Below are 22,783 nucleotides of genomic sequence, written 5' to 3' on the forward strand. Positions count from 1 at the left end.
GTATACAAAAGTTGAAATGTATACTTTGTATAAATTGTATGTTCCATTTGGAATCCGGCTTGTTAAAAAGCGCCCGCCTTCCCAATTCACACGTCACGTTCATTAAGAAACGTTATGCTTGCAAATATTTATCATAGCTTCCAAGATTGTTGGTAGGCTATATTCTTGGGTGAATTTTAATTAAAGTTATCAGCAGCTAATTAAAAGATCATCAGCTATCGCATAAAATTAATGCGCACGGGGAGTTGTTTGGCATAATCATTATTTATTCTAAATGATTGGTGAAAAAAACTACAGTGGATCGTTGTAAAATCGGCGGAAATAAAGAAAAGAAGAAACAATGCAACTAAAGAAAATAAAATCTATGGGTAAACAAAGTTGAAGAGTAGGCCTCATTTTCGGCGCCCATGCGCGGGATATCCTGCGCAGAATTTTACAGATGCAGCTACGAAGACCTACTTTATTCATAGTCAAATGCAGCGTCACGAAAATGTAACAAATTTTAGAAAGCGTAGTCTTTATTCAAGGCTTCACCGTTTGTCCTCGCCTGTAACTACGTGTATTACAATGGGTCCACGTGGCCTCACTGAGAATACTTTGCTTGAATAGAGGATAGGAAGTATGCGGTGATTTGGCCCGCCACGATCACATCCGCGAGCGCGTGCTCATTAATGCATATTAGGCTGAAATACGTCACGGATTTCATTGTCGTCGCCATTTTATTTTTCGCAACCTTTTCTCGTTCAGATATCGGCTGCGGTTGACAAAGAAGATCACATCAAAATCTTAAATGTTTGACAAAATGGGTGAACCAACTTCTTCCACTGGAACAGGTATGGATATGTGTTTATATTTTGTGTCAGTGTTGGTTGCTATATGTCTTGAGAAGTTGCTAAAGAGTAACTTTTCCGGCAACGGTCTGCGGCGTATAATCTGTGATGCCCGTCTGTTCTGCTCCGTTCGCGTTCTGCATGTATATGTACATACGTCCGGCCGCCATGTCGCAGCTGATGCGAGGGGCCTGAGCGCGAGGCCGATGCTGCGCCGCTTTCAAAAAAAATTGGGCCACATTTCAGCTTGTTGCAGATTTCGTTTAAAAATTGTTGTTACTTGTTACTTATGTTAGATTTTACATACATTGTGTAGGCTACCTTCTGTATAATAAGTTGTAGGCCTATTTGCAATTGCAGTGTTATTTTATGGGTTTTTTTCCCGATGATTTAGAAGAGAGATTCCTTCTAGCTGGAGTTACCCAGCCCTGAATTTTATCATTGGGTTGTCATGTAGGGCTGGAGCTAATTTTTCACGTAACCGAGCAGCGTAAGCAGGTCCCAAAAAAAATTGCGAAATTGGAAAATGTTCAATTTTGTCCCCGTTACACACTAATTGCAACTGCAACTCACCCCAAACTTGCCTTTACATGACAACCCAATGATAAAATTCAGGGCTGGGTAACTCCAGCTAAGAGATTCCCATAATTATCTGGCCATCACTTGACACCCTGTCATACCTGTGCACAAAAGTATGGGAATGGTTTAATACTAGCCCAGGTTGGACTAAGTTGTGTACTATTACAGTCGTTTTCCTAGTTCCGGATAGCAAACATCATTCAGGCTGCTTTCGGCTCAACTTCTCCACGAATTCAAGTGACACTGGTTTAAAAGTTTACCTTGAGTGATGGAGAGACTACAAAATAATTTCCCAAATTTAAGCTCTTTTTACTGTGACTTTACGACGTCAAAAGTACCGATGCCGCTTTTCCTAGTTCCGGATCGGTTCAATCAGTTCCGAATCGATCAAAAACTGATTCGTGCGAAAAAAAAAATCACGCGAAAAAAATCAATTTTTCAGCCAGAACCACCCCAAATCAAGCACATTTTCTGATGAAGTATTATTAAATTTTCCAAAAAAGTTCATTCAAGGGATATTCCAGCAAATTTTCAAAAGAGAATTAACGTAAATAATTGTGAAACTTTTGTCTGCAGCGCAACAGCACGAACTCACGCACGGACCGAAAACCTTGCACACGGCACAGAATACGTCACACAAAATCGATTAACGCGCGTGTAGTTGGGTCGTAAGTGCACGCGCGATCCGGAACTAGGCAAAAGCATACCGTCATTCGTTGGCGAATTTTCAAATATTAGAGACGCTACAAATTATTTTGATTGAACACACATTCGATGGAAGAGTTTATACGACTGTAGTGAATGAAAAAAATATTCGAAACCACACGGTACGAGAGAAATACCGAGGAGAAAATTTATCGTCGATTCGCAGCTCCCATGATTTTCTACAAACGGTCCAAACATGTCAAAGTGCGAGTCGGAAATCTGGCCAAAATTCCTTTTCTCAAAGTTTTATCGAAAAGACCTGTGTGTATCAGGAAGCTTACATTTTCCTTTTCACAATGCACTTCGTCAGAATTTTTTTTATTGGAGACTAGTCCAAAAGAGGTAGGTTTTTATTTGAAGCGATCCGGAACTAGGAAAAATCCGGAACTAGGAAAACGACTGTACTAAGTTGTGAATAAGTAATGGCGTCCAAGGTATTGTAACGGGAATCCGGGGCTCGATATACCCAGGGGTACAACGAATTCCTAAAAACCCGCCGGGATTAACAACCAGGAGAAATCGGTGATGTATGGCTGAGCTAGTGCTTGACCGGGACCAGCGTTGAGGGCGCCGTCACAATCTCAGGACGTCAACCTGACCCAAGTGGAGTTCGTCTGGTAGCGTAGCTTTCTTCAAGGCCTCGATGACTTTATGGATAGGGGAAGGGTAAGGGGAGGGGTTGGACTATAACTTGGCGCGCAAACGCAATAGAAAAGGGAAGACTGGGGTGGAGGAGGCAATATAATTTGAGTCTGTCCTATAGGCCTAAAGTCTGGCTCTTAAGTCTTTCCCTATAAAGTCTGACCCTAAAGTCTTGCCTAAGAGTCTGGCCTAAAGTCTTGCCCTAAACCTTTATTCTGAGGCAGATTACTTAAAAAGACAATAACTGACATAAATCAGTCAGGCAGCAGAGACAAGTGGCTATAATTCACAATCAAACTTCTTGTTTGTTTTAATCAATCACCATCAAATAATAATAATTAAACACTTCATCAGATTGGGTCACTTTAGTTTGCATACGCACATTCTAATTGCTGCCGCTTAAACACAGTGCGCAATTGGACTGATAGCAAGTCTAATTAAGCATGTTTTGTGCGCGGATCCGGATATGTACACACAGTACATGGCGTATATGCATGGGCTGTCGTTGGCCGTTGTACGTTGCTTCCTTTTCCGGGTGGACATCGGTATTATTCTTCTTCGTGCTTCGTCTCTTCTTATCTTCTTCCTCAGGCTACTTCTTCAATTCCTCTTGTTTCTTCATCTTCTTGCTTGTTCCCTCTTGCTTGTTCCTTCTTCTTCTTCCGAATCCTGACATCCGCTTGGTTCTTCCCACAGGGCTTGTTCTGGAGCGAACAGAGCGCTCGATTGCTGTTCCAGCTCGCCTTTTATGCACTTTTGGCAGGGCTGAATCTGGGTCGCAGTGAGCGCGCGCGTTCCAATAGGCTAAAAGTGCGCGTAGCGCGTATCGCGTATGCAAAACGAGTCACCAACCCTGATGATGAAATCTCTGCATTAGTTAAGTACATCATTAACCTGTGTACAAAAGTCAATAACACACAAACAATGGGTGCATTCAATAACACTGTGCACATACGTCAAATGACTTGAACGTTATAAAACTTGCATACATGTAAGTACCTGGAAGAAACAACAGTGTAACGCAAAGTTAATGGCTTCTTCACATCATTGTGGAATTATTCTATAAATACTACGAATATTTGGTAAGTCTAGTAGGTGAATAAAGTTGGATTTGAGGGCTGAAAATGGCCTAAAATCAACAAGTTTCATCTCCATTCTGTAGTCCGAGATTCATGTTAAGGAAACCAGACTATTCTCTAGTACGGAAAGATTATTTAAAGGAAAAGCTGATTTTTGTCACAGTATGAATCTCTCCTGCCATAGCGAAAAAAATTATAACACATTTTTTCCATATTTTTACCAGACGGAGGAAGCTGAAATTTCGCTTACATACAAATTACAATTTACATATTCCTTGTGTCCAGAATTGTGCCTGCGCTGGGTTAAGAAAAGGCAAATATGCCCACGGGCAGCGTGTTTACCAAAAATAAACAGCGATTCCACGCTTGCGTTGAAAACATTTTCCGTACGAACTCCCCTTGTGAAGATTACGCGCGCATGCATGCACACGTAGCACGCTGCTGTCACGGCAACAAGTGGCAGCAAACGGCGCGGCACGTGCGTGTACGTCATGTACGTCTTCACGCGGGGAGTTCGTACTGAAAATGTTTTCAACGCTAGCGCAGGCACAATTCTGGACACAAGGAATATGTAAGCGAAATTTCAGCTACCTCCGTCAGGTAAAAATATGGGGGGGAAATGAGTTATTTTTTTCGCTATGGTGTTGGTGGTACAATTTATACCCTGGACGTCAGTCTTAATGCAATGAAAACGTCGCCAAACCTGGGCTAGGGAATGGTCTGAAAACTTATAAGTGTTTTCTCGGTAAATACTTCAATATTTTCTCTGCTAAATTTGACATTTTAGGGCATATCACTTTCTGATGGTTGATAGGCCACTGAAGTGAAGGGAACATTTAGTGATGGCCAGATATGTCAATCTTTCCAAAATAGACACAACCTACATGTTTGCTTTCTGAATTTAATGATTTAATAATTAAATCATTAATTAAAGAAATTAATAATTTCTTCCTGTCCTCTTGTCTTTTGCCGTAGCCCAATAGGCTAATTGTTGACTCACCAGCAGGGCTACTGAAGGAATAGTTTAACTAGCCCGCCGCCGTTTTGACTAGCATGGCTAGCGGGCTAAATACCTATGCCGCTAAAGTCGCACCCTGTTTTTAGGGAAAGAATGTTGCAACCTGACGCTGTTTTTTTTGGTCATACATCATCTCAATGAAGGTCAGTCATTGTAAAAGTGATGATAAGACATGAATCTTTGACTGAGAAACATTTCCAATTTTGTTAGGAAATACTTTTAAAAAAATTCTTGACTCTCCATAGACTTTGTACACAACCGCTGAAGTAGCGTCAGGTTGCAACATTCTTTCCCCTGTTAGTTAGTGTTAATCATGTACAGAACTGTCAATATAATATTAACCCTAACTCCCTAGGCCTTTTTGCTAGGATGTAGCCTCAATCCTGCAAAATCCTCCAATTGGCCTCATGGAAAAATAGCATATAGCCTCAATCCTGCAAATTCCTCCATTGTTTCTTGAATATGGTCCATGGAGGGGTGACCACTGCCTGAATCCTGCAAAATCCTCCGGCTATGACTGTCAATAGGCTGAGGCAGAGGCAGTGACAAGTATAATCAAGGACTAAATTTATGCACGGCTGAGCATAAACAACACAAGGTCCGGCCCAAGACCTTGATACAGTGCGTACTCCGAAATCAGCAACGCACTTTTGCCATGTAACCTCAATCCTGCAAATTCCTCCAATTTGCAAAAAGGATTTTGGAGGATTCAGGGCGGTTAGGGTTAATAATGTTAGGTACCTACAGGTCCTATGTCATAACGCATTTTGCCAACTTGATGTTTTTTACTTGGCAGATTTTTTGAAAAGAACTGGATGAAAGTTACGATCATAATAAGGCCTAAGTGTTGACTTATTTTTCTTGGCAGGTCTTGCTGAATTAGCACACCGTGAGTACCAAGCTGGTGATTATGACAACGCAGAGAGACATTGCATGCAGCTATGGGCGCAGGAGCCAGACAACACTGGGGTGCTACTGTTGCTAAGCTCAATACACTTTCAATGTCGGAAACTTGATAGGTGAGTCTTCTTTCAGCCTAACCTATGCTGCGTGTATTGTCTGTTTGAATTAGACACGAGAAGTGAACAAAAAAAGAAACGTTTTGTTTTAGATCTCGGAGTCTTTATCCCTAACCTTCCAGGGTATTTTGGCTAGAAACCGTTCCAAACGCAGCAACATGCAACATTTGTCTAAGTGACAAGTCTGCCTAGTGCAGCAAGATCCATCAGGCCAAAAATCTCAAGGCCAAACTGCCCCAGAGTCTGTGGTCCCCGAATGCAGCAGGATTCAACTGTGGCATTGTTCAATGGGACTAGCTCTCGTTATCTCAGAAGTGGCTATTCATGCACTGGTGTTGGTAGCTGAATGCATCAAAGTGCAACAGACTTTTCCACCTGATGCACTGTGTTGCCTCTGGCAGGGTTAGGGTTATAACAGGCATCACACGTCAAAGTTGGTCGGATTCTGTTGATTTTGGAAGGGTATCTGGCAAATATTCAAATGAGATTGGTGTACACGTCACCCTAATCCTGCTTACTTCAACAAAATCAAACAAGTTAGTTTTAAGCAGTTTTGCTGATTCTTCACAGTTTCCAAAAGAGTCTTGTCTGAGCTGCGAAATTGGTTGTTTTCGACAGCATTCCTGTCCAGCTATTTGATTCTGTCAGATTATTAGACACGGCAAAGTTTGATAGAAAGTCGCAAAGTGGTCAAGGATATGAGTAGTGGGACATTATAGCTATTCCTGAAAAAAATGTGATATCAGTGTACTCACCAGTTTATTGTAACTGCAGCATTGGAAAAAATGTTGCAACCTGACGCCACTTCAGTGGATGTGTACAAAGTCTATGGAGAGTCAAGAAATGAAGTATTTCCTAACAAAATTGGAAATGTTCTCAATCCCAGATTCATGTCTTATCATCATTTTTGCAATGACTGACCTTCAATGAGTGGTCAAGGATATGAGTAGTGGGACACTATAGCTATTCCTGAAAAAAATGTGATATCGGTGTACTCACCAGTTTATTGTAACTGTGGCATTGGAAAAAAATGTTGCAACCTGACACCACTTCAGCGGATGTGTACAAAGTCTATGGAGAGTCAAGAAAATTTTTCCAAGTATTTCCTAACAAAATTGGAAATGTTCTCAATCCCAGATTCATGTCTTATCATCATTTTTGCAATGACTGACCTTCATTGAGATTATATATGAAGCAAAAAGTGGCGTCAAGTTGCAACATTCTTTCCGCGGCATTGCTGACTGGTGTGCTGTAATCAAAGTGGTTCTATTTTTTTGTTAACCCACCACTTACAGGTCGGCGCACTTCAGTACACTAGCCATCAAGCAGAACCCAATGTTAGCCGAGGCTTACTCCAACCTGGGCAACGTGTTCAAGGAGCGGGGCCAGCTCCCCGAGGCACTGGAGAACTACCGGCACGCCGTCAGGCTAAAACCGGACTTCATCGACGGCTACATCAACCTGGCAGCAGCGCTGGTGGCGGCCGGAGACATGGAAGGGGCTGTGACGGCATACATACAGGCGTTACAGTACAACCCTGTAAGTTTGACAATAAATTCCAAGCCGACGGCCTTAGGAGGGGTTCTGGTACAGATGTTTACCTACTTCACCCGATCCCAGTGTCTTGACTAAAATTATGTGGGAAAATATTGTGATAAATGTCTAATCCGAGAAGGAATTACAGTGTCCTTGTTCAAGTCGGCTACTTTGGCCTTGATTTGCTCTTTTCACACTTCCGCCATGGGCATGCACAGCTTCGATCTGGCAACTTTACACAATGACTATAGCCGGTTCAGTGATTCCCGTGTCGGGGTTCAGATCACTGAACCGGCTATTTTTATTGTGTAAAGTTGCCAGATCGAGGCTCTGCGTGCCCAATGGCGGAGCGTGAAAAGAGCAAATTCATGTTCGGATCTTTGTAATGCCGAAAGTGAGTGAGTTGATAGTTTTGAAAGATTGGAAAAAATGTTCTTACATGTTAGAGATAAATTAATGACAACTGTGTAACTTTTAAAGCGATAACTTCACTTCTTCTAAAACTCAGTATCAATCAATTACTCATATGACATTATATCCAGGGCCATCGTAGAGTCCAATGGTATTCCCCCACAAAACGAGAAATTTATCCACGCACAAATAGCGAGAATTGTGAACAGATTTTCTGTTTTTCTATCCCCTTTCAGGACCTCTACTGTGTTCGGAGTGACCTGGGCAACCTTTTAAAGGCTCTGCATCGCCTAGATGAAGCCAAGGTAAAACAAGGGCTGCCTTGCCAGTGGGGATTTATCCGAGTGAAATTCACGAACCATGAAGGTAGTGAATGACTCCATAAGGAAACTTCTGCAGAACCAAATTTTTTTCTTTTCTTTAATTTTTTTTTTTTTTTTAAGTTTGTGTTCTGTTGTGTTTTTGTCTGTTACATGTGAGTAGGGTCCTTTAGTACTATCTTACCGTAAACTTCCGTAAGTTGTGATGGTCTTTTCTGTGTTTTAGTTTTAGTGTTTAGTTTGCAAAAAGACAGTGATCCAGTCGTGGTAATAAATTATGAACACTACATTTACAATAATATTCCAATTAATACAGTCTGAGCAAAAATCATATCATTATTATTATTATTTTGGAGACGTGAACTTATTATTATTCCTAGTTTATACAATACATCTTTTCAAATCATCCTTGGAATATTGTAAGTTGTTTTTTGTTAGGAAGTCCTTAAATGTTGGTGCTTAGGTTGTTTTATAATCTTGTATATGGTGCAGCTTCTATGCATGACTAAGTAATTTAGAAAAAAAAATGTTGGCATGCACAAAACTAGTCACTGTAGGCTAGTGAGATGTGTTGTTTGTTTCTATTCAGAGAAATTTGAAAAATCAGAATCTCTGGACCTTTTAGATAGAAAAAAAATGCCAGTAGTAAGGCAAGTTTAGATTTATGGTAGTGTTCCTTGTCGACTGTTCAGTACGTTCGGTCTGTTACATTGTTATGGTTTTGTGTGCAACTTTCCCTTGCTTCGTTAGCAAAACTCGTTTAGCAATTATAGTGTAGTTATACTCGCTGTGTGTCTAGTGTGTGTTTATGTTCTGCAAGGTTTTCTTATGGGGTTATGTTATCCCATTCAATGAGTTACTATTTCAGTAAAACGTTTCCGGCTTTTCACTTCCACAGGCAATAATGTCTGCTCGAATTGCAAGTTTTGTGGTTCATGCTTCGAGCAACGTCGCAGTGCGTATTTTGCGATTTTTTGTGCCAAAACCAAGCAAGCGTTGCTTTGAGTGCCCTGTCAGCAGATGCTAGCTGCCGCCGTGCTGCAGCAGACGCTAGCGTTGTCTACCTTCTGTTTCCAAAGCACTAGTATTGCTCGTTGGAAACGGATGAGCGCGGGGACAAATTGTATTCATGTGCGCAAACGGACATGAATACAAGCTGTTCCCTGTGCTTGGAATGCAAGGCGATTCGGAGTGTGCCAGTCGCTGTACTGCACTCCCAGTCCCACGCAATGGTACACAAAGCCACTGCTAACTTCAAGAGATCAGCAAGATTCACAATGTGTACCATTGCGAAGGGAGCATCACCTGATAAAAAAATGGGCACTGCTAAGGGAAATTTCAAAACATCATTGTGCTCTCTAAAACGGCGTCGACAATTTTTTGAGGTATTTTTCCCAAACCTTCAGCAAAAGAAATTTTGCAGATTTTTATAAAATTTTTCCAAAGGAAGTTTCTAAATTACTGTGAAGAATGTTTGTCACATTTGTGATGTCAAAAGCTGTTTTAAGTAAGCACATGCTTGAAATGAACCTTGGCCTGCGGCGCGTTCCAATAAAGCCAGCTTTTTTTCCCCCTTTCATTCCAGAGTTGTTTGCAGGTTCGACAGGCTGAATTCAAGATACCTGCAATAATTAAAGGAGCCACACCAACTGTTCCTCACCAAATTCAGAACTGAAAGAGTTAAACGCGTTCTTAAAATGCGTGTTATGAAAAGGGGAAAAGTTTTATAGGGAAATTAAACCAATCCGTGCTCAACGTACAGTGAGACAGGTGGGAAACGTTGGTGTGGCGCTTTGCATGCGGCTGCCCCTGCACGCGCAAAACTGGTGCTACTCACGGCCATGCGGCAACAGTAGGATGATTGAATTCCTAAGTGTTTACCAAAAACTTAAAACAAGTTAGCAAAGTCATATTGCCTGTGTCATTATCAGGTTCATTCCTGCTGAGAAAGTCACGTGTGGACACTCGCAGTTTTGCCAATTTTCGTTTTCTTTTTATATTTTTTAAGATCCTATATTTACTGAAAATCTGTCTGTTGTTAACATGGGTTTGAGTACCACCACTGTCGCTTGCGTCCCGACCCGCGAGGCTGAACAACAAACCTTGCAAACCAAAAAACCTAAAACCTGAAGTACGCGCGGTTTATCATCAGTGAACATTGACATGTTTGGGAACGGGGATGCTGTATATTGAAGAACATAAATTTCTCTTTTGCAGGAAGTAATACAATTTTTCCCACCACAGTTACCACTAATGAGCTCTTCTTTTGTTTTTCAATCTTTCTTGTGCTTGATGCATTTTTATAAAGGCCTTTTCCCGTTGATGCTTCATTGTCGCAACCATCAGTTTTAATCTGCAGACGGAGTCGAGACCCTGCTGAGCACCCCGTGGGTGGGTTTGATCTTGAGGACACTCCTTGTATATTACTGTCCTTGGCACTTTGCCCGCTACGACGCCGCCGAGAGTAAATACCCATGTTCGCCCTTGGTTTGTATCAGTGAAAAGAAACTGATTGCAGCAGCAAAAGCCGAACAAGCCATCACTTCCTTCAGTGAAGTGACACATTTTTGCCCGAAAAAAAAAAAAAAAAAAAGTGCAAAAAAAACCCTGAGAAAAAAAAATGAAACAAAATTTGTGTTGAAATATATAAGTTTTGAAGAAGATGAAAAAAAAAAAATCATAAAAAAAAATCTGAGGAAAAAAAGTGATACAAAAATTGTGTTGAAAAAAAATAAGTTTGAAGAAGTTGAAAAATATAAGTTTGAAGAACACATAACTTTAAAACAAACTTGATTTAAAACATTTTTGATTATAAAAAAGAAAAATTACTTGAATGAGAGAAGGCTTTGTTCATAAAAAAAAAAGAGAAAACAGAAAATGAAGACAAAGAACTCCAGAGATGTTACCAAAGATAATATTTTTTTTATACTGATATTCATGCCATACATTGAACTGTAGTAAACTAAGAGGATAGCTGACTATGTACTGTAGTTATTAAAGCTTGCTGTGCATGTGTTCAGCAATCAGCCGCAGCAGCAGCAGCAGCAACAGCGTCGCAGCAGCCAGCCTGCCAGCAGCGTGCGAAGTGTGTGACGATACATATCATTTTCAGGAACAGGTTTACACTGCAACCATGCAGCATTACGGAACTAATACGTCATTACCTCGTTAATTGTTTTGTTAATACTAATGACCATACTCGACCAAAAGGCCAGTTTGATTTGAAACTTAGCGGCAAACCATTTTCTTTTGCCCCATTGTCTTATTCCTGAATGGATACGTGTTTCACACACAGCTAGCAGCGTAGGTTTGCAGCCACTGGTGTATCTTTGATTTCGGAACAAGGGCTCCATTACTTCTGTGTACTCTTTTAAGTCATATCATAATATTTGTGGTAAATGACCTGAGAATTTGTTAATGGAAATTTGCTTGTGAATTTTTCAATGATCTTAAGAAACTTGAGAGCCACAGAGAATTTAGAGTTCATGATTTGAGTCAAAGATGCATCAGTGATAGCGGGGCTGGGCAATGCGCATGCAGCAGCAGCAGCAGCGCGCAACATTCCTCTAAACTCATTTGCTTCATTCAGTGTTGTGCAACGACTCTTAGCAACTGTACTCAAAACTGATTGACCACATTCTAAATTGTGTACAAGTTACTTTCAGGAAGATAGCACGTTATTTTTTTTTATAGTAATGTACCCATTTGTGAAAAGGGTAAACGGTCGTTGCCCAATCTGTTGGAAGTCATGAGGATAGAGGTGCAGCGAGCGCAGCGCAGCCACACAGACCATGGGCCTGTAAGTGCTGGGCAAGCTTCACAGTTCTTAAGGCGAATCACTGCTCTTGTCTTTTACACAATTGAAAGACGGAAAACAGGCTTAAAAACAGTCAATACCACCTTTTGTTTTTGGTTGTACTAATCAAATCAATCATTGATTTTCAAAATGCCAGCCTGTTTTCCTCTCAATATTGTGTAAACGCAGTTATTCTCTTAGTTTGCTGATAAGCCGTCTGCCGTCATGCTAGATACTAATTGATGCTTTTCTGTTCCCCTCCCTTCCCCATTTTTTCTCTTTTACATCTCTACCTTTTTGCCGCCTTCATTGCGGACATTGTTCCACGTCATCACCTCCCCCTACCATCCTTCCACCATCCCTTACCCCTCCCACCAACTTGGCTTGGCCGGCCTCCATCAACAGGCTTGCTATCTGAAGGCTATAGAGACACAGCCCAACTTTGCCGTGGCCTGGAGCAACCTTGGCTGTGTATTCAATGCTCAAGGAGAGATATGGCTGGCAATACATCATTTTGAGAAGGCAAGAACATTTTTCTCCTTTTTTAGACACCGAAATCGTTACCACTTCTTTCTGCTCAATTTTCAAAAGAATGAGCAATCAAATTACAAAGAGAATATTCCAAATGTTGAAAACGTGAACATTTTACAAAATATCTGAAATATCCTTACACTATTAGTCTATTAAATATTCTCTGAAATTTCTCCATAGGCTGTGACACTAGATCCTAACTTCCTTGATGCATACATCAATCTTGGGAATGTCCTCAAAGAAGCTCGCATCTTTGACAGGTAAAGTTTGAAATAGATAAAACAAATAACCGAAACGCTTTGCACTGGTGAAAGGATGGCTTGCAATTTGTCTTCAAATTTAAACAAGAAAAGAGACAGTTCATAGAGAATTATATAATACATAAATGCATATATATTTTTTTTTTGCATATTATCCAGTTTTACCATAATTAACAATTTTTGTATAAATTTAACCATGGATGTCTACACATTCCCCTTTTTCCAGAGCTGTTGGTGCATATCTACGAGCGCTGCAGTTAAGTCCAAACCATGCTGTGGTTCACGGAAACCTTGCCTGTGTCTACTATGAGCAGGGGTGAGCTCCGAGATTTGCTGAGTTAAAAAAAAAAAAAAAATTGTTATTGTTGTTTTGAAGAGTGGGATGGATCAAAGGAAGGAATGTTGACAAATTTCTTTTACGCAGAAAGCATCGTACTTGAGTGTCTGCAAGATTCCTGTGGTGCGATTGTGAACTTGTTTATCGATTCCTACCCGCAGATTGATAGATCTTGCCATCGACACCTACCGGCGGGCCATCGAGCTCCAGCCCCACTTCCCCGATGCCTACTGCAACCTGGCCAACGCCCTCAAGGAGCAAAGCAAAGTCTCGGAGGCCGAGGAGTGCTACAACACGGCGCTGCAGCTCTGCCCGACCCACGCCGACTCCCTCAACAACCTGGCCAACATCAAGCGGGAGCAGGCCCTGACCGAGGAGTCCATCAAGCTGTACTGCAAGGCGTTGGAGGTGTACCCGGAGTTTGCCGCCGCCCATTCCAACCTGGCCAGCGTCTTGCAGCAGCAGGGCAAGCTTCAGGAGGCTCTGGTGCACTACAAAGAGGCCATTAGGTAAAATACATTCTTCAATTATTTAAAACAAGCCTTGAAAAAAATGTGCAGATGCCCAATGTGAAGTTACATCTTTAAAAGCTAGAAGAGTGCCTTGGAGAAGAAACGAGATATCTGGATTTTGCAGTCAGTGTGCTCCGACTCTCATCATAAGAATGCCTTAATTCAACAGACTCGAATCCTTAAGGACAATAGAGGTATCTATTGCAGATTCTTCAAAAAACTGCCTTCCAAGAACCACGCTTCTCATGTTTACGGTTGATCATTTCACTCAGCACAGGAGTTAATTTCACATTTACAAAAGTTTCGTTAGGTACCTAATTTAAATCCAGTTAATCAAGAGGTAAACCCAGGGTCGAACCCTGAGGTACCCTGTAAAACCCAATAAAAAACTTGTAAAATCTTATGATAAACCTTAAATTACCACCTGATAATTCAAAGTCTCCCCTTTTACAAGAAACCATATAGAGTATAATAGGAGGATTGAGAAGATTGATTGATAATGTTCCATATTTTTGATGCGCAGAATTGCACCAACCTTTGCCGACGCCTACTCCAACATGGGCAACACACTGAAGGAGATGCAGGATATCCAGGGAGCATTGCAGTGCTACACCAGGGCCATCCAGATCAACCCAGCCTTTGCCGATGCGCACAGCAACCTGGCTTCCATTCACAAGGTGAGTTCGGATCCTCCGTCTTCAGTGTTAGCAGAATTCACTTAGCCACTTACATCTTCAGCTACACATGTCCAGCGAATTGTAGAATACTTTGCCTTTTATATTGGAAATGTGAAGAAGCCATGAACTTTAGATTGGATCAGTTGGTAAACCTTATTTCTCCCTGTGCTTAAGTAGAACCTAATGCAACAGTAGGCTATTTCTATTTGGCCGTGTTGATCCCTTCGTGACCAAGACCTATTATTCTGGCCGTGGAAATATGTTGTTGGGTTCAGTAGACTACACTTTGCTGATTTTGGAACCTGTTAGTTAAGCAGGGTGAGAAGAGAAAATCTTGTGGGCTTTAATGGGGTTGTATTTTATTTGAAGTAGATCTAATGTGTTTGATTGTATATTTTTTTCTTATCAGGATTCTGGCTCCATTCCTGAGGCTATTGCATCATACAGAACGGCACTGAAGTTGAAACCAGACTTTCCCGATGCCTACTGCAACCTAGCCCACTGCCTACAGGTAAACGCACTCTCATGGCACAAGAAAACTCAATGTCTGCTCAACGTGACAGGACTTGTCCTAGATTGTTTTTTTCCCAGATTGTTTTCACAAACTATAGAATATTTCATGTGAATTGCATTTGACATCCTGTCCTTTCAAATAAAAATTGTTACTATTACTGGACTGATATTTTCAGTTGCCTTGCCAATTCTAAAGCTATTTACAAGAAATAGCCTGCTATTTTCGCTAAGCAAATATTTGTTGTGCTTCGCAAATTCCCATCCCCCCCCCCCCCTCAGTTGATAGTAAATACAGCCATGTTCTGTCTTGCTCCCACAAGATTGTGTGCGATTGGTCGGACTATGAGCAGCGCATGAAGCAACTGGTGACCATCGTCGCCGACCAGCTGGACAAGAATCGACTACCGTCTGTCCACCCGCATCACAGCATGCTGTATCCGCTGTCTCCGGAATTCCGCAAGGGCATCGCCAGTCGACACGGGAACCTCTGTCTGGAGAAGGTGAGTGTGCGATGGTATTCCTCTTAATAAACCTTAGCAGCCATCTTAGGGGGCAGATATTCTGTGCAGATGGATGGATGCTGTGTAGAAAGTCTTTATGGACTGTCTCGGACAACTTGTCACTTAATCCATTGTTTTGTGCCTGATATTTATGAAACGGGTTGTAAATTTTTTTTTTTTTTTTTGGCAAATATTTTTTGGCTGAAACCATGTCTACTCCACTTTGAAGTTTGTTTTGTAGTTTCATTTTTTTCAGCATAAACAGCTTACTCAGTGTGGTTTAACGGTGTATCGGGCAAGTTTTAATACAGTTTGTTTTGTTTGAATATTTTTTTTCTCAGATCAACGTGCTGCACAAGGGCACGTACCAGTACCCCAAGGAGCTGTCTCCCAACGGCAAGCTGAGAGTTGGCTATGTAAGCTCCGACTTTGGCAACCACCCGACATCTCACCTCATGCAGAGCGTCCCCGGCAAGCACAGCGACAAGGTTGAGGTGGGTGACTTCACTTTTCTTATCTTGGTTCCTCATTCTTGAACCAATCATCAAACGAATGACAACAATTGTCAAACATGAGGTGTCTGTATTTGTTGTAAAGGCATATAGGATCAGTTGCGTTTCATTTTGCTTTTGAATCGTTTCAGATAATAGCACCACTCAAAATCCAAACAAGAATGTTCAAAAACGTAACCTGTTGAATTTTCAGCTCCGTGGATATTACACTTTTCAAGAAAACTGTGAAAAAGCATGCACAATCTTTTGATCACGAAACACAATTTTGTCAATAGAACTCGTTCCCAAAAAAAATCAGTCAATCGACAGAGCGTTGGAAATCGCCTGCATTTCTTGATTTCTTCGAAATGACAGCAAGCCAGACGGAATAATTTCACATGGTGCTTAGTACCCCTTTAGCTTCAGAGAGCAGAAGTTCTGTGGAATCGATCAATTAAATTACAAAAAAAGTAAAATCTTTTTCCGTATTGGCTTTGTATTGCACAGGTGTTCTGCTATGCTCTGAGTGCCGATGATGGCACCAACTTCCGAGCCAAAGTCTACAAGGAGGCTGGAACATTTGTGGACCTGTCCCAGGTGGGTTGAAATCATTAACTGTTTAGCAAAATGCTGCAAGTTTTTTGTCTGTTGATAACCGATCTTATAAATAGTTAAGTTGCAGTAACCCACTGCTGTATTAGATTCGAACCAGCCAGCCAACCCCGGCAGGCTCGGCGGTCAAGTGGTAAGACTTACGCACTAGTAAGCAGGAGTTTGTGGGTTCGCGTCGTTTGTGAATTTTTCCCACAATCACTCGTGACAACACTGAGTATACAGTGTTTATAGAAAGAGAAAAATACGTTGGGCAAAACCCAATGTTAAATCTAAAATCACCGATAAGGCAGACTCATCTATCACCGAATCAGTCTGACAACTTGGAGGAACTCTAAAGTCCATAGAGTGTGTGAAAAATCCTAATTAAATTGGAATATACAAATGGAGTGTTTCTGCAAATTGGTCAAATTAGTAGAGCCATATGTCTTCAATTAACTTTCTTTTAAATTGTTTTTACTTCCATTTATTTGTCTTGCAGATTGCATGCAATGGCAAGGCTGCGGACCGCATCAACGCAGACGGCATTCACATCCTGGTCAACATGAACGGCTACACCAAGGGTGCCCGAAATGAACTGTTTGCCCTGAGACCTGCACCGATCCAGGTAGGCACTTGCTGATGTCCAAATTATAATTTGTCGGTTCAGTGCCAAAAGGTCCTTGCAGCAGTCTAATGATTTCTGGCAGATGGTCTAAGGTCATCTTTTTGAGCTTAACAAAGTAAATTCACTTGAAGTGACTTTTTTTTCTCCTTGACAGGCCATGTGGCTTGGCTACCCAGGCACCAGCGGTGCATCCTTCATGGACTACCTGATCACCGACATGGTGACCTCCCCGATGGACCTGGGCCAGCACTACTCTGAGAAGCTGGGCTACATGCCCCACACCTTCTTCATCGGCGACCACTGGAACATGTTCCCCCACCTCCTGGACAAGATCATCGTCGAGTCCAAGGACGGCCTCAAGCGAGACAACGTGGGCATCATCAACACGACAGACGTCAAGGGTTTCATGGAGAAAGTCAACTCTGTGGTGCCCGCCAAGCAGCCAACCACCACTGCCGCTAATGGGACTGCTTCATCCAAAAAGGCAAGGAGCTTGGATATTTTTTATTAATTTCATATTAAGGGATTTCATACACGTTATTTTGCTGTCATTTCTCATTCATGATTCAGTTGTTTTGACCTTTGCTCTACCAGAAACTCTTAAGGCTGTTGAATATTTGCCATAATGAAAACGCCCTTTGCTCATTCTATAGCTGCCATATTAACCCCCTAGTCTTCTGCAACCCTTGAAGATTTACAAGACCCCTTTTTTCCTTTGAGTTAGCACCCACACTTCAAATTGCTCTCAGGCAAATTTTCTATAGGGTATGGATAACACTTCAAATCCTCGCGCAGTTCTTTTTGTGTGGTCAAGCTCGGGGCAAGCAGGCAGATAGGGTCACTCTTAACTGCTCTCCACAGTGCTGTTTTTGTGTGCAGTGACTCTCTGTGCGACACAGTTACTTAACACTTCATATCCATTCGCCTGAAACGCAGCTGAAACTGACAAGAAGTTGAAAGATAAAAGTAACCCCATGGTAGGAAAAAGAGTGTCCTGTACTATCATCTAATGCGCCCTCCGAGTAAAGCCGGAATCCTCACTGATCAACTTTTGAATCCTTCACTGCATTCTTTGTGGAAAGAATTGGCATGTCAACACATTGTTATCACTGGTTCTTTGAAAACCAACTTTTCTTGACAGAAGAGATTCATTTATCACTTAAAAATCTCCATCTTGTATCCAGCAAAACTTTCAAACTGTACCTAAATGTGATATTGTTTCACCCATTTAGACTGAAAATGGAAACGGCGACAAGCTAGCTCACTCCGCTAACCCGCTCCAGTTTGCCGTTATGGATAACTCCATCTCGCAGGCGCTGAACACCATGGTGATTCAGGGACACGCCCAGGCCTCCATCAACGGAATGAACATCACCCATGGACTGGCCGTCAACCAGGTAATGAGGTCAATCACATCACAGGTCAATCACAGGTCAATCACAGGTCATCACAAGTCAATCACAAGTCATCACAAGTCAATCACAGGTCAATCACAAGTCACTCACAAGTCATCACAAGTCAATCACAAGTCAACCACAAGTCAATTACAACAAGTCAATCACAAGTCATCACAAGTCAATCACAAGTCATCACAAGTCATCACAAGTCAATCACAAGTCATCACAAGTCATCACAAGTCATCACAAGTCATCACAAGTCAATCACAAGTCGATCATAAGTCATCCTGTCGTGAGTCAACTCACAAGCTATTCAAATGAGCTGCGACAAGAGCATTCCTTTGTTATTGTTCATCATGTGTTACTTGCGACTTGACTTGTAAATGCATTGAATTGTGAGATATCCTGTTAAAGTTTCTTCTTCTTTTTTAAAGGTGCAACCCAAGGCAGCAACTGGAGAGGAAGTGCCAACAACTCCCATCATTACCACTCGCTCCATGTACAGCATTCCGGACGATGCCATCGTCTACTGCAACTTTAACCAGCTGTACAAGATAGACCCTGCCACGTTGCAGATGTGGGTCTCGGTGAGTACACTTTCTGTTATTGAGACTTGTTATAATTTGGAAATCACAGAAATAATGTGCTTTTAGAAGTGTGGTCTTGGATTCTAAAGATGTTCTGAAAGTTAGTAAGTATCCAGTTATGAACCACGGTATGTAAAGCAAATCCTTGTTCTGTTGCTATTAATGCCGTACATCCTTAGTGCCCAAACTGCCCATTTTTGGCTTTAAACCACTTTTCCGTATCTCAACCAAATGTAACCATTATACAGTAGAAACCACTGGTTTTACCTCAACCGATTAGCCATCCAATTGAACTCTTTTTGGTAAATAGACAAAAGTTGAGTTATTAGTCCCTGTACCACCTGAAACTGCCCTGCCTGGTACTCCCTGTACACCCACCAAACTGCCCAAGTACTGTGCGGTTATTTGGATTCATCAAGAAATATAAAGATGTTTCTCTATCTGCCTTGCAGATCATCAAGAAAGTTCCCAACAGCATCCTCTGGCTCCTGCGCTTCCCAGCCACCGGCGAGCCCCACCTGACCGCCTCGGCCACCCGTCTAGGCATGCCGGCCGGTCGCCTTATCTTCTCCCCCGTCGCCTCCAAGGAGGAACACGTCCGGCGCGGCCAGATTGCCGACGTGTGTCTGGACACGCCGCTGTGCAACGGCCACACCACGGGCATGGATGTGCTGTGGGCTGGCACCCCGATGGTGACCCTACCTGGTGAGTCTACACTTCTTGTTTTTTAAATTGGTATGCCCATGCTCTTCTAAATACCTCATTAAATGGATATTTTCCCTGCTGACTATTTCAGAATCTGCTGCCTTTGTAGGGAAAGTACTTAGTACACTCTGCGCTCTCAATGGTCTTATAACATGTGGTCCTCTCCAAGTTTTTTCTTTATTTTGTTTGTGGCATGAATATTAAAATACGTTTCCCGAAGACGGTCAATTGTCCTTGAGTTTGATTATGACTGATTTTTCTACTTTGTTCGAAATTATCATTCACTTCTTCACCATTGACCTCAGACCCATCACTCTGTTTCCTCCCAGGTGAAACCCTAGCATCTCGCGTTGCAGCCTCCCAACTCCACTGCCTGGGATGCCCTGAGCTGGTCGCATCCTCCAGACAAGAGTACGAGAACATTGCCAGCAGGCTTGGGACAGACCCAGATTTGTAAGTATTGAAATCTGCCACAAATTAAGAGACATTTAAGGGCATTGGTTACTTTTAGGACCCCTTCATGTGTAAGCGAAGCGAATTTGGTTGACAACTGACGCATAATCAACGGTTGACTTCCGTAAAATTAGTAACGGCAAGGGGGTCCTAAAAGTAACTAAGGCACAATTAGGAAACAATGAAGGGCTGCGTCAGAATTACTTGGTTACGGCTAGCAATTGCACATGCATCTATTGCAGAGGCTGAATCCACTTCTCAAAGATATGTCTGTTAATATATCAACTTCAGCCAAGTTTTTGGGTGCAGCCTAATCATTATAGGCAAACATTTCATCTGTTTTCGGATAACGCTTTCTATACCTTTTTGAGTCTCTTCGATTCCACCTGCTTTTCATTTCAGGCAAAATAGCAATTCAATTGACTTTAAAGATAATATTAATTTCAACCACAACAAGACAACTTTAGTTTAAAACAGTCTGTCATCAGTACAAAAAGAAGCTTCACTGAATACTGTGCCCCTTTTTTATTGTTTAAGGGAGAAATGTGAGATTTCAAAATCTGGCTATCCAAATTGTTCAAACCGGAAAACAGTTATACAATTTCACAGGAAGCTCCCATTTAACTCGCAGTCACATGTCAACAAAGTGACGAGTGGGGTGCTGTATGCATTGATTGGGTATAGTTTTGAAGGGTTCAATGACCACTGGGCCTTTACAGAAACACTCCAGAGCTGTCAAATTGAGAGAAAAAAAATGGATGGGAACTCTCTGATCAGTTGAATGGGTTGGCTATTAATGAACCAAGAAGACCACTAGCGAGTGAATACGGTTACAATCGGAGACCATGGAGCAAATTGGGGGATGTTCCAGTTGTATTCTTAAGCCTGTGTCAGACAAATGGCTCAATGTTACAAAATCCAGATTTTAATGCGACCACTATTTTTGTATCTCTCGTTCTGCAGCCGAAACACGATGAAGTTCAAAGTATGGAAAGGCCGCACCGAGAGCCCGCTGTTCAACGTCAAGACCTACACCCTGAGCCTGGAGCGCCTCTTCTTCCAGATGTGGGAGAAGCAGGAGAAGGGCGAAAAGGCCGACCATGTCAACTGGACCCCAGAAAATGGCGCATCTATTGTAGAAATAAGCCAGTAAATAAAAAATTGCAAGAAAGAACAGACAATGTGTTTGGATTTCAGTGTTTCGAGCAGTAAATTGTTTTGTAGGACTGTTTCCTTTTTCTTTCTTTTTTAACTGAATAACCAGAAGCAATTTTCTTGGAGCGTGTTTTTGCTTTTGTAGAATAGACACTGCATGACAGTTTGAATTTCGCTTTGATGTGCCTACCCTTGGAAATTTGGCTCGACAGCAAGTTAAACCAAAGAGTTGTCGAGACTGTGTTCTGTAATTTGGAAATACTAAATGCAAGTTCATTATCTTTCTAGCATCAATGCTGTAATGTCCGCGTGGTCATTGAAAATCCAAATATATCTCGGATATGACTGTCAAGTAAAATGATTCCTCACTACTCGCTTCATAAGATGCATGGGACGTTATGCACGTGTATAAAATAATTAACATCAGCGCACTGTAAATAGCCAGATTTAGTTTTGATCACATTTACTCATACTACGCTTAATCGAGATAAAAAAGCCACCGTTTGCCTTTCCAAATTTGTTTGTTTTATCCCAAATCGTTGGAAGTTAAAAAGTGGTTTTAGGGAGTTAATTCGTAATGTGAAAAAATGATTTTGTATATAAATGTATGTCCAGAATGTTTCATAAGAGTCACGTAGGTTTCGGGTTTTTTTCCTTCATTTTATTTTTGAAATTAAACCACCCCCCCCCCCCCCCCCTTGATTATAAAAGAAAAAAAGTTACTTGAAGTTGTGATGGTGATAGTATTGTAAAGCATTGTAATATTTGCCGCAGGAGATTCATTTAAAACATGGTGGCTCGCATGTCTTACTGAAATGTAAATAAGATATATATATACTGGAGTTGGAATGGATGTATACAACAGATGGTGCATTGGTAGGGATATGATGAATATTGTCGGCAAAATAACTATATTAATTTTGTGACAAGATCTGGGATTTTGTTTTCGTGCATTTGATGGTATATAAATCACTACAGGTTCTCCTTATTTAATTGTGCATGTACTCCACTTGGGGTGTTGCTCAACTCATTTAGGTGCACACTTTAGAGGCAAGTACAACTGTTTATTGTTTCTCTTCTAAGTTCTACAATGTACTGAATTATTTTAATATTTCTGCAAGTTACTACACAAAATAGGTCAATCCCATCCTATTAAAGTATTGTTTTTTTGTTGGGAATGGGTTGTTGGGAGTGGGTTACAATCAAAGGTCAAAATTTGATTTTCAATTGTATTTAATTTATCACGTTAGGCATTTTTTTGTATTTAACATATCAGTACTTGCTCAGCTCTTTAAAAAAAAGTTGAAATCCATTTCTGTAATCTCCTTAGCCCACCTGTGATAGTGTTGCATAATCCTGAATAAAAAGAGACATATCCAAAATAATTACAAGTTCTTGTGTCAAGTGTGGTCGTGTTCACTGTTCCCTGTCCTTATTTACTTAGTTATTTTGAGACAAACGGGCAAACTTGGAAAATACTTTGTGAGAGGATTGAAGAACGCAAATATTGT

At 41.4% G+C, this 22,783-nt stretch overlaps 1 protein-coding gene across 1 annotated transcript; it reads left to right on the forward strand.

Moving 5' to 3' along the window:
- The first annotated feature begins 683 nt into the window (after positions 1-683).
- On the forward strand, positions 684-22,663 carry LOC119727740 (UDP-N-acetylglucosamine--peptide N-acetylglucosaminyltransferase 110 kDa subunit-like). The gene is made up of 20 exons (XM_038199777.1): positions 684-833; positions 5,722-5,872; positions 7,168-7,411; positions 8,056-8,124; positions 12,341-12,457; positions 12,647-12,726; positions 12,953-13,042; positions 13,225-13,572; positions 14,099-14,252; positions 14,662-14,763; positions 15,086-15,265; positions 15,607-15,759; positions 16,264-16,353; positions 16,850-16,975; positions 17,130-17,459; positions 18,208-18,372; positions 18,807-18,959; positions 19,412-19,664; positions 19,994-20,117; positions 21,081-22,663. The coding sequence occupies exons 1-20, from the start codon at positions 791-793 to the stop codon at positions 21,268-21,270; spliced, it is 3,162 nt and encodes a 1,053-aa protein (XP_038055705.1). The 5' UTR covers positions 684-790; the 3' UTR covers positions 21,271-22,663.
- Positions 22,664-22,783: the final 120 nt, after the last annotated feature.

The sequence above is a fragment of the Patiria miniata genome, unplaced genomic scaffold (genome assembly GCF_015706575.1).
Source record: "Patiria miniata isolate m_02_andy unplaced genomic scaffold, ASM1570657v1 HiC_scaffold_20, whole genome shotgun sequence".
NCBI classification, from domain to species: Eukaryota; Metazoa; Echinodermata; class Asteroidea; order Valvatida; family Asterinidae; genus Patiria; species Patiria miniata.